Source organism: Phodopus roborovskii, unplaced genomic scaffold (genome assembly GCF_943737965.1).
Source record: "Phodopus roborovskii unplaced genomic scaffold, PHOROB, whole genome shotgun sequence".
Classification (NCBI taxonomy): domain Eukaryota; kingdom Metazoa; phylum Chordata; class Mammalia; order Rodentia; family Cricetidae; genus Phodopus; species Phodopus roborovskii.
Window position 1 is genome coordinate 2,563,896 of NW_026126485.1, and position 16,278 is coordinate 2,580,173.

The following is a 16,278-nucleotide window of genomic DNA, read 5'->3' on the forward strand; positions in this document are numbered from 1 at the left end:
GAACTCCTGAGCTTTCCCCTGTCCATATTAAAGTCTACTGTTGGTGTTGTCCTTGTTCAGCTTATGTTTGTTTAGGCAGTCCTGTTGGTGAGACTTTATGGGTATAGCTTCTGACATTCCTAGGAGACACAATCTCACTGCAAACTTCCTGCTCCTCTGGCTCTTACTATCTTTCCATCATCTCCTCTGCAATGAGAGCACCAAATCCTAACCACTAGACCACCAGGGAAGGCTTTCTCCTCTGCAATGAGCTATGAGCCTTAGGTTCAGGAGTTGTTTCTTAGATATGTAAGTTGGGACTGGTCTCCGCAACTGGATTTTGATCAGTTTTGATACAGGTAACTAAGGAATGCTGAGAGCAGGAGAGATGAAAGGGGGAATGACATCATGTCATAATTTCAAAAAGAAATGTTAAATAAGAAGAAAAGAATTGAGAACTGCCTGGTCCACATAAGCTCTTGGCAGCTTCTCATGTTGACCTTTGAGTATTCTCCATACAGGGTCTTCTGTTGAGAGAAAACTTATTCCGGGGAAAGCACTTTGTCTCACCCTTCTGCTTAGACCATGAGCAGTTCCTGGAATCTACCCCATCATCACCTGTCCTATCGCCACTGCTATCATCTGGATTTGGAATCCTGCTCGATGACCTCCAGACCACAGCACTGCTGACTGGTGCTGGAACCTTTAACTTTTGGGACTTAGTAGATTTAGCTTATGCCATTGGGGCAGACCCTTGAAAGGGACATGGAGACTCCCAACTCTTTCCTGTTTCTCTGAAGGAGATGTGCATCTTTGCCAACATGAAGTGCAGACAACATGAAGTAAGTCAAATGGGCCAGTGAAGTGCCCTGAAACCTCTGAGGCTGTGAGTCAAAACACTGTGTACCTTAATTTTTTTTTCTCTCAGCTCCTTGTCACAGTGGCTGAAATAAAGCCCATCCACTGTGGCATTGGCAAGCCAGAACTCCCACATAGTGCCCCCAGTTCCCTCTGCAGCTACACTGCTGATGAGTTGTTTGGCTTCACAAACAAGACTCTGGCTCTTTGGATCGTGGTTGGATACTATCACTTGGGTATTAGGTGGTTCTTCTTGCCAGCCTCCTAGGGGCAGCATACACCAAATCATTCTATCTGAGTTTAATAACTCCCCAGATTCTTGTTCTGAGTTTTCATTCTGAAGTGAGAGTATCACTCTCCTCATTAGCTTTAGCTGTTTATTTGACACAGCCCCGAGTTACCTGAGGGAGTATCATTTAGAGGGTTGCTGCAATCAGGTTAGCCTGTGGGCATTTCTGTGGGACATCTTCTGATGGTTAATTGATGTAGAAGGGCACAGCACACTGCAGTTCAGTACCATCCCTAGGCTGGGAGTTCTGAATACAGAAGAAAGCTAGCCCAGCAGAAGCTAAAGAGCAGGCCACTAAACAGGATTCCTTCAGGGTCTTTACTTCAGTTCCAAGGCTCCTGTCTGGAGTTGGTACTCCAGTTTCCCTGGGTGACTGTTTCCTAGAAGTATAAGGTGAAATGATCCTTTTCTTCCTCAGATTGTTTCTGGTCGTGGTGTTTAGCATAGCAACAGAAAGAAAACCAGTACTGTCATGTCATAAGGAGTTTAGAACCTATCTCTAAAAGGCATATGTCACTACAATGAACAGCATTAGAAAATATACTGCACTGCCAGATACCAAGCATGGTTGTGGGCACTGGAATAAATTGTTGTATTAAAGAGACAAAATGCTCTGCAGGTTCTAAAATGGTTGTATACAAAACAAAGAAAGCCCTGGAAAAGACAAGGTAGCCAGAAAAAGCACCCCAAACTAGGGAATTGTGTAAGTTTTATATATAATTTTTCTCACACCTTTTCTATTAATTGAGCTCTTAGTGATTTAGCTGCCTTGTACAGAGAGGCATTCTTACAAATGGAAGTTTCTCTTGTAGATGTAAATTTATCTCACCAATGGGTAATGTTTCAGTATTTCCCCTGAATCTGCAGCTAAGTATTTTAACTCATTCTCATTTAAACAGCTCACCATAATCTCCACAAAGAGATATATTTTTTATTGTAATAGCCTGATTTCTTATAGTCATATCTTTGACTGGTACATCTTGAGACTTATCACAATATCCAGAATGGTTATTCACCTGGCAAAATTCAGGATCCAAGAACCTCATCTTGCATTGGATATCATACAGCCAGCACTGATGCATAGCCACATCCAGACCCAAAGGAAGTGCTTTCTTTTCTGTGGAGGTTTCTGGGAGCCAGCCACAAAGTAAGAGGCCAAAGTGAAGATAAAAGAACTGAAGTTCATTAATAGCCAGGCTTACCTCATTGAGATAGAATAGAAGCCAATTGTATCTTATGCTGTAAAACCTGAAGTTTCCCGACTGAAAAATAAGCAAAGGTGTGACCCTGAAAGGAAACCTAGGGGACAGATATCACCAAGTGAGAAGATATGAGTAGAAGAAAGGAATGGAGACAGAGAAAAGTAGGTAGCTCTTGTAACATTCTCCTAACACCACAGAACATTCTAGGGACTTTTCTGGTGTTATGTGTGTGAAGCACAGTTTTCCTGAAGGATTATGACAGCTTTATGTTTAGTTTAGTTCCTATATAAGGCAAGACAAAACCATCATATCTGTATCAAATGGTACCCCGTTGCTCCTTTCTGCACTTAGTTTTAGTACTCGGTCTTTGGCATCAGGTACCAGAAAGCACTCTGCAGACACAAAGAGAATCCCTGAGTATGGTGCAATTTCGCTTTCTTAAATTAGAAGCAGATTTACTTTACTGCATTATATAACCTTTAAGCCAATGGGGAATAATCTACCGTGCATTAAATGGAAGCCTGCTAGTGCCACTCATTTCACTATGTGCAGATTCCTTCCTCAAGGCAGTGTGGTGTTGCATCCCCCAGGAACTCAGATGCTCTGCTACCTTCAGTGTATCCATTAACTTCTGTAAGGGCCACATATGCATCAACACAACTGACCACAACAGAAAAAAAAAACTTTCAAGACAATGACAATAGTCCCGCAACCTTTTGTCCTCATAAGGCCTAGGGAGGAAGCCAGGATGCTTCTTAAATAGCACTTTCTTTTGGCAAAGAAAAATGAATTTACTCAGCCTTTGAGAGCCTTACAAAGTCCTCGGGGCAAATGGCTTTAAAATTACTTCTTTCAGATTTGAAGAAACATTATGTAATGGCAAGAAAGAGCAGACCATATTCCTTGCTGGTACCTTAATTTCTCAGTCCCCACCTTGGTGTCATCCCTGCAGCTATATTTTCAGCAGAGTCTTCGTTATTGAGTCAGTGATATTTGGAGAAGTCTAGTCATCGACTAAGAAGCCCTCCTTTATGAGTAGGGTATATCTGGGTCTGAACCATTTGGTGCTTCTTTGATCTTTCATGACTTTTGAACATACAAAGTTTATCTGCGTCCTTTTCCCTGTTAATCTGTCTATTGTCATTATGTCTCAGCAGGCTCAGTTACCAAATTCTCAGAGAGACAGTTCATGCAACACTTCTGTTTGTTTCAGTTCAAGTTTGCACCACTCTAAATTGAGAACTGAGTCCAAGTGTGACCTGCTGGGGCAGGGGGGAAACAATGATTCCATTTAGAAAGGAACCATTCCACAGATCTTTCAAAATGATTCTACAGGGTGCACATCAGAGATTCAGAAACTATTTCTTGCTGGGAACATCCTTTTCCTCTGTCTTGCACTTACCTAGATCTGACTTGTGCTTTCTGGGCATTTAACAAGCAGTTGGACTATCTCTGGTTAGCAGCAATGATCAGAGTTGTCAACTTGACAGATTCTTAAATAACTGAGATGGATCCCTATAGGGGGGTCATCTCGATTAGTTTAACAGAGGTGGGGAGACCCACCTACTGTAGGAGTTGCTGTTCCCTGGTTGGGATCCTACACTGTGTAAGTAGAGAAAGGAGCCAAGTGAGCTGATTCATGCATTCATTGCTCTCTGCTTACTGAGTAGAGCTGCAATGTGAGCGGGTGCTTCCTGCTGCCATGTCTTCTCTGCCAATAATCTCTCTGGAACTGTAAGAAACAAAAAAACAACCAAAAAAAACTGTCTCTTCTAAGTTGTTTTTGTTGTTTGAATGTTTGCTGTTAAATGAAAAATAATTTAAAATTATTTTTGAAAATTTCATGAATACAATGTGTTTTAATGAACTCTAACTCCAACTCCCTCCTACACCCATACTCTTCTAGCCACATTTCCTTCCTAACTTCATATACTCTTTACTTAACCCTCTGAATCCAATTAGTGCCACTACCATGTGCATGGTATAAGGCCATCCACAGCACCACAGCAGCCTCTCAGGGCTTCATCTATAGAAACCTGATTCCCTTTCCCTAGCAGCCAGACATCAATTTTCAATAGCACCTCAGATAAAACTTGGACTTTGTGGGACCTTTCCCTACCAATGTCAAAAATTTAACTGACTTGAAGCCCTAAAAGTCTTGTGCATCCAATCACAATCTCTGTGGGTTCATTTGTGCAATATTCTTTCCATAACCAGAATACACTTTATACAACAGTCTTCTCTTACCTCTTTCTACACCATCTCCTGTGATGATTCCTAAGCTTTTGAGGGAGGAGATGTGATATAGATGTCCCATTTACTGCTTGCCACTCTGCAATCTCTTATTCTCTTGCCCTTGACAAGCTGTGATGTAAGCAGATGTTTCTGTCCCACCCAGTCCTGCAGCTGTTTAGTCCAAAATAAACACACAGAGGCATCCTACCTTTCTGGTATCCACATGGCATCTCCTTAAACCTGCCTACTACCTTTCTCTATGGCTGTTTGGATTTCCTGGCTGGCTAAATCCTGCCTGTCTGTTGGCCTAAACAGCTTTATTCATCAACCAATAAGAGAAACATATGTTCACAGCATACAAAAGGACAAATGTAGATTATTTGCCTCTCCCAGAATCAAATATAGCAACTTTGAGCACTGTGGAAGCTAGCCAATAGGGAAGAAGCTTCCAGGCCAGCACCAGCTTGATTTCTCCATGCTCTGTGATTCAAGTATATGGTAACTTCAGCAATAGAGTGTTAGCATAAAGTTCTAGAGAGTAATAAGGAACAATACCAACACCAGTACACAAAAGAAGTAACCCACCCTGGGTATCTAGGTGAGATGCCTCCGTATATGGTAAGTCCATTTAATACCTATCTCCCTTCTTCCCTCCCTCTAATAGTACATTTCCATGTGGCATTTTCAAGGGTCTTTACTATTAGTTATTCCTTTAAATTCCCCTTCCTTTATCTTATCATTTCATCCTCATCCCCATTTAATTATAATTTCTTCATTATTATTCTTTCCCTTTCATACCAACTGTATTATAGTATCCTCCCTGCTTTGAAATCTCCACATAGCCCTCTTCTAGTTTTCTGACTTCGACATGCACTACAATTTAAACACACATGTCTAAAGATTCAAAGCTAGGATCCATAAGAGAGAATACATGACATTTGTCTTTCTGCGTCTGGTTTACACCACTCAGAATGATCATTTCCAGTCTATTTGTCTCTAAATGTTATAATTTCAATTTACAGATGAATAACATTCCATTGTGTATCTGTACCACCATTATCCATTCATTGGTTCTGAACAGCTTTTTCAATTTCATAGCTATTTGAAAATAGAACAGCTTTATTTAGAGATGGACCTTTGGGATTCTACCCCATTATCTGGTGATTTCATTTAGATTGCCTTCATATGTACTGTTTTAGGAAGCTTCTACTGTATTAGGTTTCCATACTACCCCTCAAATGGCCCTTAATTCTAGCTGTTTCTCCCCATGTTCCCTCGCTCATCCCTCTTTCTCCTGTCTGTCCCCTTTTGGTCCTCTAATTTCATCCCCCATCAAATCATCTTTAACTATCCCTTCTATGTCCCTTTGTTAATAAGATCTGTCTACACTCTCTAGTCCCTTACTTTATAGCCAACCTCTGTGGTTCTACAGATTAGGTCACATCTAATTGAGTTGTTGGTCAAAGGGGTCCCATGAGAATCTTCAAACAACCTTTCTATTGACAAAACTGTAGGTTAATCTCCAAAAACTGACAGCTCATTCCCATTGCTGAAGACAACACATACACAACTCATAGAGAAGTCAAGCTGGTGCCTACTAGAGTCTTTATCCATAAGTTCCAGAGTGTTTGGTATGCAAATGTAATCTGCACACTACAAAAAAGAAGCATGAACATTGAACCAGCCACAAAAACCTTTGATCTACAATCCTGTCCTGCCTATCTTGCTCTCCTATTGACCAACAGGGCTTTATTCATTAACCAATAAGGGAAACATATTTACAGAATGACATCTCCCATCACTCTTATACTCTCAATGCCTTAAGGATGTAAATCATCCTGCTGAAGGATGAATGCAGCCTGCAGGAGGATGGACTGCAGCTATGTATAGTGGCCCGCTGAAAGCTCAGCTACGAGCAGTGGGTAGGTCACTCCTGAGGTTATGAACCTATCGACTTCAGGCTCAGTGTTAGCAAACACTAGTGCTGTTCTCACTTGTGTTCCACCCCTGGCCAGTGAGGGTAGGCTGCCTTCTTCTTTCCATGCCAACACTCCAAGCTTGAGTTAAGCCACCTGCTACTTGTGTCTTGCTTGTCTTTGCCCCTCCCTTGTGCACTGTGCAAAATCCTTCCTGGGCTTCCCCTTGCCTTGGGAATTGAAAGAATAAATTCAGGCTCCCTGTCTTGTAGTTGTTCTCAGTCCCCTGTATAGCTCTGTTTCAAAAATATGTTTTCCTTTAAGACGGCACTTGTCCCTTGCACTTGAAGAGACAAAATGTAACACTGTCTTATCAAAAGCTACCACTGCTTTTGAGCCTTGTGACATTTGGGTGTGTGCTGAGAGTAGGGCTGCGAGTCTCTTTTTAGCCATCTGGGTTTCCTTTTTATAGGAGACATTTGCTTTCTCTCCCCCAACAGGGAGCTACATGGCTAAAGCTTGGTGTGCCCATCTTTTTTGCACCTTCAAGCTTCAAGTGCCTGTTAACAACCTTTGTTAGTTCTTTCTTTCTTTCTTTCTTTTTTTTTTTTTCTTATTCTGATTCTTCACCCATCTTATATAGGCATTCTGTATATTTCTCTTGTTTGTATTTTCTGAATTTCTTGGTAAAAGTAAACAAGGTTGTTTTTTTTTTGTTTTGTTTTAAGTTTTCATGACCACCCCCACCCCACCCCCCCAGAGGCATGACCAAAAGTGGGCATAGTATGAAAATGTTCCAGGTCTCCTTGAGTAAAATAGCTTCTAATTTAGGAACAAAAATCCTGTCTTTCTCTTTATCACAACTGATTAATTCTATCTTGTATACTTTAATGATGCTTCCTTCATTTTTTCTTTTCCTCTTATGATTTTTAGTTTTTAGAGGCACTTGACAAGAGATTACCTTTTTCTGTATTTTGTTCTGCTACTTTTCCCACTTGAGATGGCATTAACTCACAGCTTAATTTTCCAAAAACCAAGACTCTACTAATGGTTCTCAGAAACCAACAAGAGTGGAGTCTTTTGTAAGAATATATGTTCTCTAGATGTGATGTATTTCTGCTTTAATATCCCATCTCCTTTTAGAAAGTGTTGTTTTGACTAATGTAATATATTGCATCTAGTGTGCTCAATAACAGTAAACAAAAAATCTAAACTATCTCAAAATATGTCTAGATTGTTTTCATCAGATCTGTTTTGTCAAAAGTCAGCTAAAAATCTGTGTTTAACCTAGTACCAAACTGGCAACTAATGGTTGGAAAACTAAGATATTGTTATAATATTCTTATCAGTGTTTGATTTTGCTTAACAACAAAAAAAAATGAGTTATTTGGTAGAATGAAGAAAAGTCTGGGAACAATTTAGTTATGCTTGATTCTTGCTCATTCAGAGATTGGGATTTCCTTCCTCAGAAAGTAAAGCAAATGCTCACATGTCAGAGGATATGTTTCCATGGAGATTAGGCAGAAGTCCAGGGTTGTAAAACAGTGGCATAATGCTTCAGACAGTATGTGGTCTTTATCCATGGCAATCTCAAAACAGGGTAGGTCTCCATCTGTTCCCCACACTTTAAAAATGAATGATGATTGAGTTGCTTTCTCCAGCCCTGTCAGTCTGTAGTATCCTGGGGACAGTTGTGAATGCCTAGAAAAAGCCTGATCACAAAATAATCCCATGTTAGGCCTTCGGTGCTATTCACATACTGCATTCAAGGAGTAACTCATGCAATGCCTTTATCACAAAACAAGTTTTAAAAGGCAAACCTGGTGAAGTGAGCGGTATTTAAAAGAGTATCTAGGTGAAGCAAAAATATGTCACAGAAGTGATATGTGGATATGTGTCCAATAATAGCCTTACATACAGTCAACTCACAGGATTCTGCCAACTGAACATCAGCAAAACAGGAAATTACAATGAAAATAAATCAATTATTGTGAAGTTTTAATAATAAAAACCCTGTTTAGGACATGATGAAATACAGTTTTATGTTTAGTCTCCCTCATATACAACTTGTTGTTGCTTTCTTCTCTTTCTGGATTTTATTTCTATAAGCCATAATAAACCATTTCTGTCGCAGAAGGGGCTTGGTCCCGACTCAACTTAATGGGCCAGGCTTTGTAGAACCCTCATGGAAGCTCTTACCCTGTAGGAGTGGATGGGAGTGGCATGGGGGAAAGAAAGTAAGGGCAGGCAGGAGGGAGGGGTCAGGAGGAGGAGAGATCTGCGGTTGGAATGCACAATGAAATTTTAAAAACTAAACTTAAAAAATAATAAATAAAAATAAAGGTGAAAATAACCCTAAACTAGTTATTATGCCAGGCATAAGAGCTATAAAGAGACTAAAACTTCAAGCCAACAAACACTAAAATGATAGGAATATTTGCTGGAGGTTGGAATCACTGACTAGAAAGCACACTCACTCTCTTAAAAATGAAAGAAGATACAAAGGGATAATAAAAAAGATTTTGAGATAAAGTATACCCCTAAGGTGTTGCACATATTGCCTGCAGTGTGAATAAGTGAGTACCAGAAACCACTTTGACAACCTTCCGTATTTATAACACTATGGGATTACCATATATTGCATTAAAAGATCATTGGATGATGGAGAAGCCTGGGTATGAAGGCAGGTTAAAGAAAGCCTGAATAAAGAATTAACATATTTATTTGGGGAGCACTTACACAATGATGGTAAATAACTGCTCCTCAAGGTGCAGCATCTTCCCTGCAGGATGCTGGAACCACAACCCAAAAGAGCTTGCATGCCCCTCCTCTTCCTTGTAAGAGGTCATGGCCGCACACCAAAGCCACACCCTAAGGGCATTAACTCAAGTCTATTGGTGGAACAAGATGCCACTACATGGGTGGGTGGGAGATTATAGTCTTCTAGAATCATCTTTAGATTGTCTCTTATTCCAGGCAAATACCATATTGCAACTCAGTATTAACGAGCAAATATCTTATTTCATCAGTATTTCCATCCATGTCTTTGTTCTCACCATGCTAATCATTATTACTTGTGGAACTTGACAATTTCAAGAGAAATGCTTATTCTTCAAGGAATTCTATAAAATGATAGCAGAATTTACATCTGCAGCAAAAGAGAAACATGTTAAAATCTTTTGAGGACCCGCTCGACATTCAAATGAAGATGTTACCTTCTGGGTCTCTTGATCTGGTTTTTCTACCAGGTAAAGAATGAAAAGGCAAGGAAATCTCACATAACAGACATCAACATTCACAAACCTTATTACAAACACACACACACACACACACACACATACACACACACACACACACACACACACACACACACACACACACACGTCATGTAGAGAAAGACTCCTGGGAGAGCAGGGAGGCTGCTTGGAACTGAAATCCATTTTTCCCCAGGAAAGCTGCAGACTTTTGATGATTTTGGTGGTTTGGGATGCCCCCCTCCATAATTTTGGATGATCCATGTGCAGAAATTGGAGTGGATAGGCATACAGTTTCAGGACTGACCTTGAACATACATGACCAGGCTGAGCAGGTCAGGCAGAAAAGGGCAAATCTGGGAAGAGGAAGAAGCCCAGAGGTTTGTCATTTATATTATCTGTAGCCCTTCTTTATTTGTCTGCCTGTCAGAGATGTGATTGACTCATAGTCTTTCAAATAAAAATTAATTAATGAATGAATTAATCAAAGTAAACACTCACAACTTTCTCTGGTCTGAAGAGATTGCTCAGTAGCTAACGTACTTGCCACACAAGAAAGAATACCAGACTTCAGATCTTCAGAACCCACCTAATGTGGTTTGCTTGTAATTTCAACCTCTGAAGGCAAAGCTAGGCAAACCTTGGAACAAACTGGCCATTTTGGCAAGCCCTGGGTTTGATTGATAGACCCTAATATGAATAAAGTGGAAAAGTGATCCAAGATTACCAACATAAACACTAGGCCTCTGCATCCATGCATCCACACATATGCACATATCTGTTCACAAATTCACCCAGATACATGCAAGCATGCATATACATGTGTGTACATACAATACACACACACACACACACACACACACACATGAAAAGAAGAAAATGGTTACAAAACAAGCAAAAAACATAAAACCTTCAGCTTCCTCAACAAAACATATTCTTCCTAATATAAACCCTTATAAAAGAAGACTCGGCTCTGAAAATTGATGTGTAAAGCATTTACACAAAATCATGCCTGCAATTTTAATTATGTGTGGAAATCCGGAGGGTCACAAACAGGATGACTTTAGGGTCTATACAGAATGAAGTTAATTGTCAGTACTATGGGGTCACGTGAAGGATTATCAGGTCAGTGATCAAGAAAGAATACAGCTAGAAAACTAGTAGTAGCTGTACTGTGATCATTGTTTGGTCTAACTCACAGCTACACATTTGGCTGTTCATTTAAATCCACATTGTTTTCAATCTCCACGATATTATTGGCACACTTAAATAGTGTTTGTAAACTGAAGATCCTTATAATTTGAATAGTAGTTAGGCACTGGGGTCTGGTCTTTATGGTTGGAAGACAAAAATATCATTCACTGTCACTTAATTGGTATTAACAATAAGGTATAGTCCCTGGAGTATGAATAATGTGAGTCAATGCTTTTACTGGGCCTTTTCTTTTGTGCAAACAAAAATGATATTGGTCACAAAACATGGAATCTTTAAAGCTGAAATGTCCCAAATGTGCATGTTAATCCAATCTTAGTATTCATCGATGAAGTCAGAGTCACCCTTGTTTGTTTTGAAAGTGAGTCCCCATTTAAGTTCTATGTCATGGCAACCTACCAGGTTAGTTAATTTTACATACTAACAAAGAAAAAGCAACTGTGGTGTTTTCTTTTTTTTTTTTTTTTTTTTTTTTTTTGCATATAGAGTATTTTTTATTTAATTTTATATAACAAAGTCCAATTAAATGAAAACAAACATTTATACACAATATTTGGGAATTTGGGCGTCGTTCTTTCCAAACTACTTCCTGCTGGTAAGGGGCGCTGTCTTGGGGGATTCGAAGAAGATTCAGATATCCTAGCTGTAGTCTGTAGGGCTGTTTTGTCCAGCTGTTTGGAATGTAGGATCAGCTTGTACTCTGTTTCAGGCGGTCTGGTGTGATCAAACCACATTAGTCTGGAAGGAATCCACATCTTTTCATTTTCTGTGGAAACAAAAATAGAAATACTTTTCCCCAGTAACTTGTTCTTCAACTTAAATTTTGGAGTCAAAGCGTTTTTTTTTTTTTTTTTTTTTTTTTTATTTTACATGTCGATCCCAGTTCCCTCTCCCTCCCTCCCTCCCTCCCCCCAAGCCCTCCCTCCCTCCTTCCCTCCCTTTTGCCCTCTCTACCCTCTCCCATGCACTCTAAGCACCCTCCCCTCCCAACCCCCCACCACAATACAATATGTAGGGGAATGCCATCCAGTTGGGGTCATGTAGATCTGACAGGTCCTGTGAAGTAGGGACTAGGGCTTCTCTCCTATCTCTAGAATAAGGCAGTTATCCCTCCATGGGGGATATGTTTGCAAAGTCCTTTTGTGCACCAGGGATACATCCTGGCTCCACTGTCTGAGGTCTCTTAGACTGCTCAGACCTTCTGGCTGAGACCCATATTCAGGAGGGTCCGAGTCAGACCCCTGTTGGCTTCCCAGCTATCAGTCTAGTGGCCCTTAGCTCCTCCTTGTTCAGGTAAGCTGTCTCTATGTACTTCTACCACATGGTCTTGTCCTCTCCATCTGCTTCTGGGTTCTAGTTTGACTCAGTGTTTATGTATGGGTGTTTGCTCCTGTTTTCAACAGGCATTAGTTGAGGACTCCATGGAGAAGTTAGTTGTTGATCTCACTCTCCGGGAAGGGCATTTATGATAGCCTTTCCACGGAAGCTGAGATTGTTAGTTGGGAGCAGTCTTGTAGTTCCCTCGACCTTTCTTTGTGTTCAACTTTATCTTCAAACCAATATTGGCTCCCTCTTTTATGTTCTCTCTCTCTGTCTCTGTCTCTCTCTCTCTTTCCTATTTTCCATTCCTAACCAGGCTCAATCCTCCTAGTCGCACATGCCTTCCTCTCCTCCCTCTCATTTTCTCCTACTTCTCTCTCCATTAGCTGTCCTCCCCCACTATACCTGAGGTCTGGGGGACTTGTCCCTTCCCAGTTCTGTGAGGGAGTTTATATGAATCTCTTAGAATACAACTTGTATCCTAGTTCCTCTGGTGATGTGAATTATAGGCTGGTGATCATTTGATCTAGGTCTAAAATCCATATATGAGTGAGTACATACTGTGTTCCTCTTTTTGTGACTGGGTTACCTCATTCAGGATGGTTTCTTCAAGTGCCATCCACTTGCCTGCGAATTTCAAGATACCATTATTTTTTTCTGCAGAGTAGTATTCCATTGTGTAGATGTGCCACATCTTCATTAACCATTCTTCAATTGAAGGGCATCTAGGTTGCTTCCAGGTTCTTGCTATTACAAATAGTGCTGCTATGAACATAGTTGAACAGATGTCTTTGTTGCATTGATGTGAATCCTTTGGGTATATGCCTAAGAGGGGGATTGCCGGGTCCTGTGTATTTTCTACAGTAACAGTTAAATCAAGATAATCCTATGAGGTAGGATATGATCAACAGCTCTGATGTTCAAAAATTACTAGAATAAGAAATCTTTAATAGACATTTCAGAGGGCCCAGAAACATATCATAGAATCAAGGAGTTAAAAACTGGAGAATGACTATCTCATCCAGCGGAACCATTCTGGACTGTGTGAAGGGATTGAATGCATCAAGAATGACTGAAATAGTCAATGAAGATAATCAACCTTTATCCAAAAAAGGAATAAAATCAATTGAACTGATGTTAGAGAACTCAAGAAACAGTGCCTCTTTGGGAACAAGGCTTCTACCTACAGGCCACACCTTCTTGAATAAATTAGACTGAAGGGAGCTGGAAAAATCAGAGGTTCCAGGAGGACATGAACAGAAAGTTGCCTTGTGTCTTTGTTCTTGTTCCTGTGGAAATGCAGAGAAAAGGCCTTTGTCCTGAAAAAGATGCTATATGTCATGTTTCTCATCTCTCCAAAGGGCAGCTCCCTCCCAATTTATTTCCCTCAACATAGCTTTTGATATCTATCAGGACATGACAAGACTTGCTGTTTTTTGTGACCCTGTCCAATATCTTCTTTCTTTGACAGAATCTGTACCAGAACAGGTTTTTAGGCCTGGCTGCCATGGCGTCTCCATCTAGAAACTCCCAGAGCCGACGCCGGTGCAAAGAGCCCCTCCGCTACAGCTATAACCCAGACCAATTCCACAACATAGACATCAGAAATGGCGCCCATGATGGCATCACCATCCCTCGTTCCACCAGTGACACTGACCTGGTCACTTCAGACAGCCGCTCTACACTCATGGTCAGCAGCTCCTACTACTCTATAGGGCACTCCCAGGACCTGGTGATCCACTGGGACATCAAGGAAGAAGTGGATGCTGGAGACTGGATCGGCATGTACCTTATTGGTGAGTATATTGTCACCTATGACTCTGGTCACTGGAGCTACTTACTCATCTGGGACAGGCTGATGGTGTGTCATGAAAAGGAAGGTCTTACGTGTGTGGTTTGAGAGTTCACAAAGATTCTTATTCATAATTCACTTTTTTGTATTTTTTGAGATAATATAATTACACAATTTTCTCCTTCCTTTTCCTCCTCCCAAGCCCTCCCATGTATGCATCTTGTTCTTTCAAATTTATGAACTTTTTGTGTTATTATTAAATGCATATATGTGTATACATGCATAATATATAATATATATGAATATATACATAATATATATGCCACAACCCCAGGGAACTGAGGTAACAAAGAGGACCCTAAGAGAGACAATACATGGCTCCACCTAGGAAACGGAAAAAGACAAGATCTCCTGAGTAAATTGGGATTTAAAAAATCAAAGAATATGTATGCATACATACATACATACATATACATTTCTGAGTATAACCTTCTCAGTCTGTATAATGTTACTTAAATGTATGTTTCAAGGCTGATAACTTGCTATCGGGCAACAAATTGGTGTGCTCTTCCCTGTAGTAACTATTTTTCCTTCTCTCACTCTACACTGTAATTAAAATGTATAATTAGTAAAGTTATACTATAGTTTAACATGCTGGAGACCACCAGTCCTTGCTCTTTTTACATACATACAATAAATCTACTCTTACATCTCTTCTTAATAGAAGAAAATCTGAACTGTCAGTGTAAAATATGATTAAAAACAAACATTATTTGCAACTAGAGGAACACTCCTCCTTTGTACCTAAGAGAATGGCAAAAACCCACCTTAAATCCTCATTCTTGTGGGGAACCATATACCCAATCACTATATTCACACCTCTGAACGGGTAATTTCAACATTTTTCTCCCAAGAATCTGTTCTCCGGCTCTTTCAACATCCCTACTTTGTACTCAAAACACATGATAGAACTGTATATTCAGTCACATGGAGAAAGTTGACTTCCTTATCATTCAGAACATGAAAGTTCCATAACTGAAAAAAAAATGAGAAGAGACATTTGTGTGTAAATTTTCTCAAATCTGTTCAAACAAATCACGTTGTGCTTATAAATTTGATATTGTGGCAACTAACAAATCATGTTGTGCTTATAAATTTGATATTGTGGCAACTATTTTATTAAGTTATCATCATTTTTGTTTGTTTTCAAAGTAAACCTTACAAACAAAAATATAATAAATTGCATAAAACATAGGTATTTCCTGTATTATGTATGATAAAATCCAATCTGGAAAAATTGATGTGATTATCCACAGACCAGCATATAATTTGGGGGTACTTCAAATGTCAACAGAACCTCCAAATTTGCAGTTTACCTTCATGCATTCCAACACACACCACAAGATTCAATACTGCTGATGATCACAGAAAGTAATGCACACTATGAGAAATTTGTAATCTGGTTCATTTTTTTTCTGATAAAATATTTGTCTGACTAATTAGTCAGGAAACAATAACTCTTAAAATATTAGTTTTGATAAAATATTTTGTCTGATTATTAGTCAGGAAGCAATTAGTCAGGAAAACATTTTTACTCCCTTGAAGGTTCTATGCAGTATAATACATTTGTGTGAACGTGTGTGTGTGTGTGTGTGTGTGTGTGTGCACGTGTGTGTGTGTGTGTAATAAAGATGAAGCAATATACATTTTGATGTTTTTAAACAAATGGTAGTTACTAGATAAACTTGACTTCTGACCAGAAAAATTCAATACATTTTAAAATTAAGTTCTCAAATAAAATATCTTCTACCTAAAACAGAGATTGAAAAATACAAAATCCCATCAATCGTATACTTTTGGACTATAGTATTTTACTGTATATTTGACTATCAACACTAAAGACACAAATATGTCACTTTAAAGTCCTATTTTTGATGTATTGATGGAAGACCCCATTTGGGTAGACTTTGAAAAGTCAAAAGGGCTCTAATTAGAATTAAGCATTCATTATTACCTTTGAATAGTCTGAACCTTCAGTTTTGCCATAATCTTCCTACCTACCTCTGCTTTAACTGGGAATGCAATTTATCACTTAAATGAATTGTTTCTTACATGTGAGCATACACTAACATGTAATTTTAAAATCAGCTCTTTACAGAAGTACTTCCCCTCAGTTTCTGAACACTAATGGTATTTTTCAAATTAAAGGAAAAAAATGGAA

At 39.5% G+C, this 16,278-nt stretch overlaps 1 protein-coding gene across 1 annotated transcript in view; it reads left to right on the top strand.

Moving 5' to 3' along the window:
• The window catches only part of Hecw1 (HECT, C2 and WW domain containing E3 ubiquitin protein ligase 1), a 245,792-nt gene that overhangs the window by 112,192 nt on the left and 117,322 nt on the right, over positions 1 to 16,278 (top strand). Inside the window, 1 exon segment of the mRNA XM_051194725.1 lies at positions 13,737 to 14,061. Coding sequence (XP_051050682.1) covers positions 13,737 to 14,061 — 325 coding nt within the window.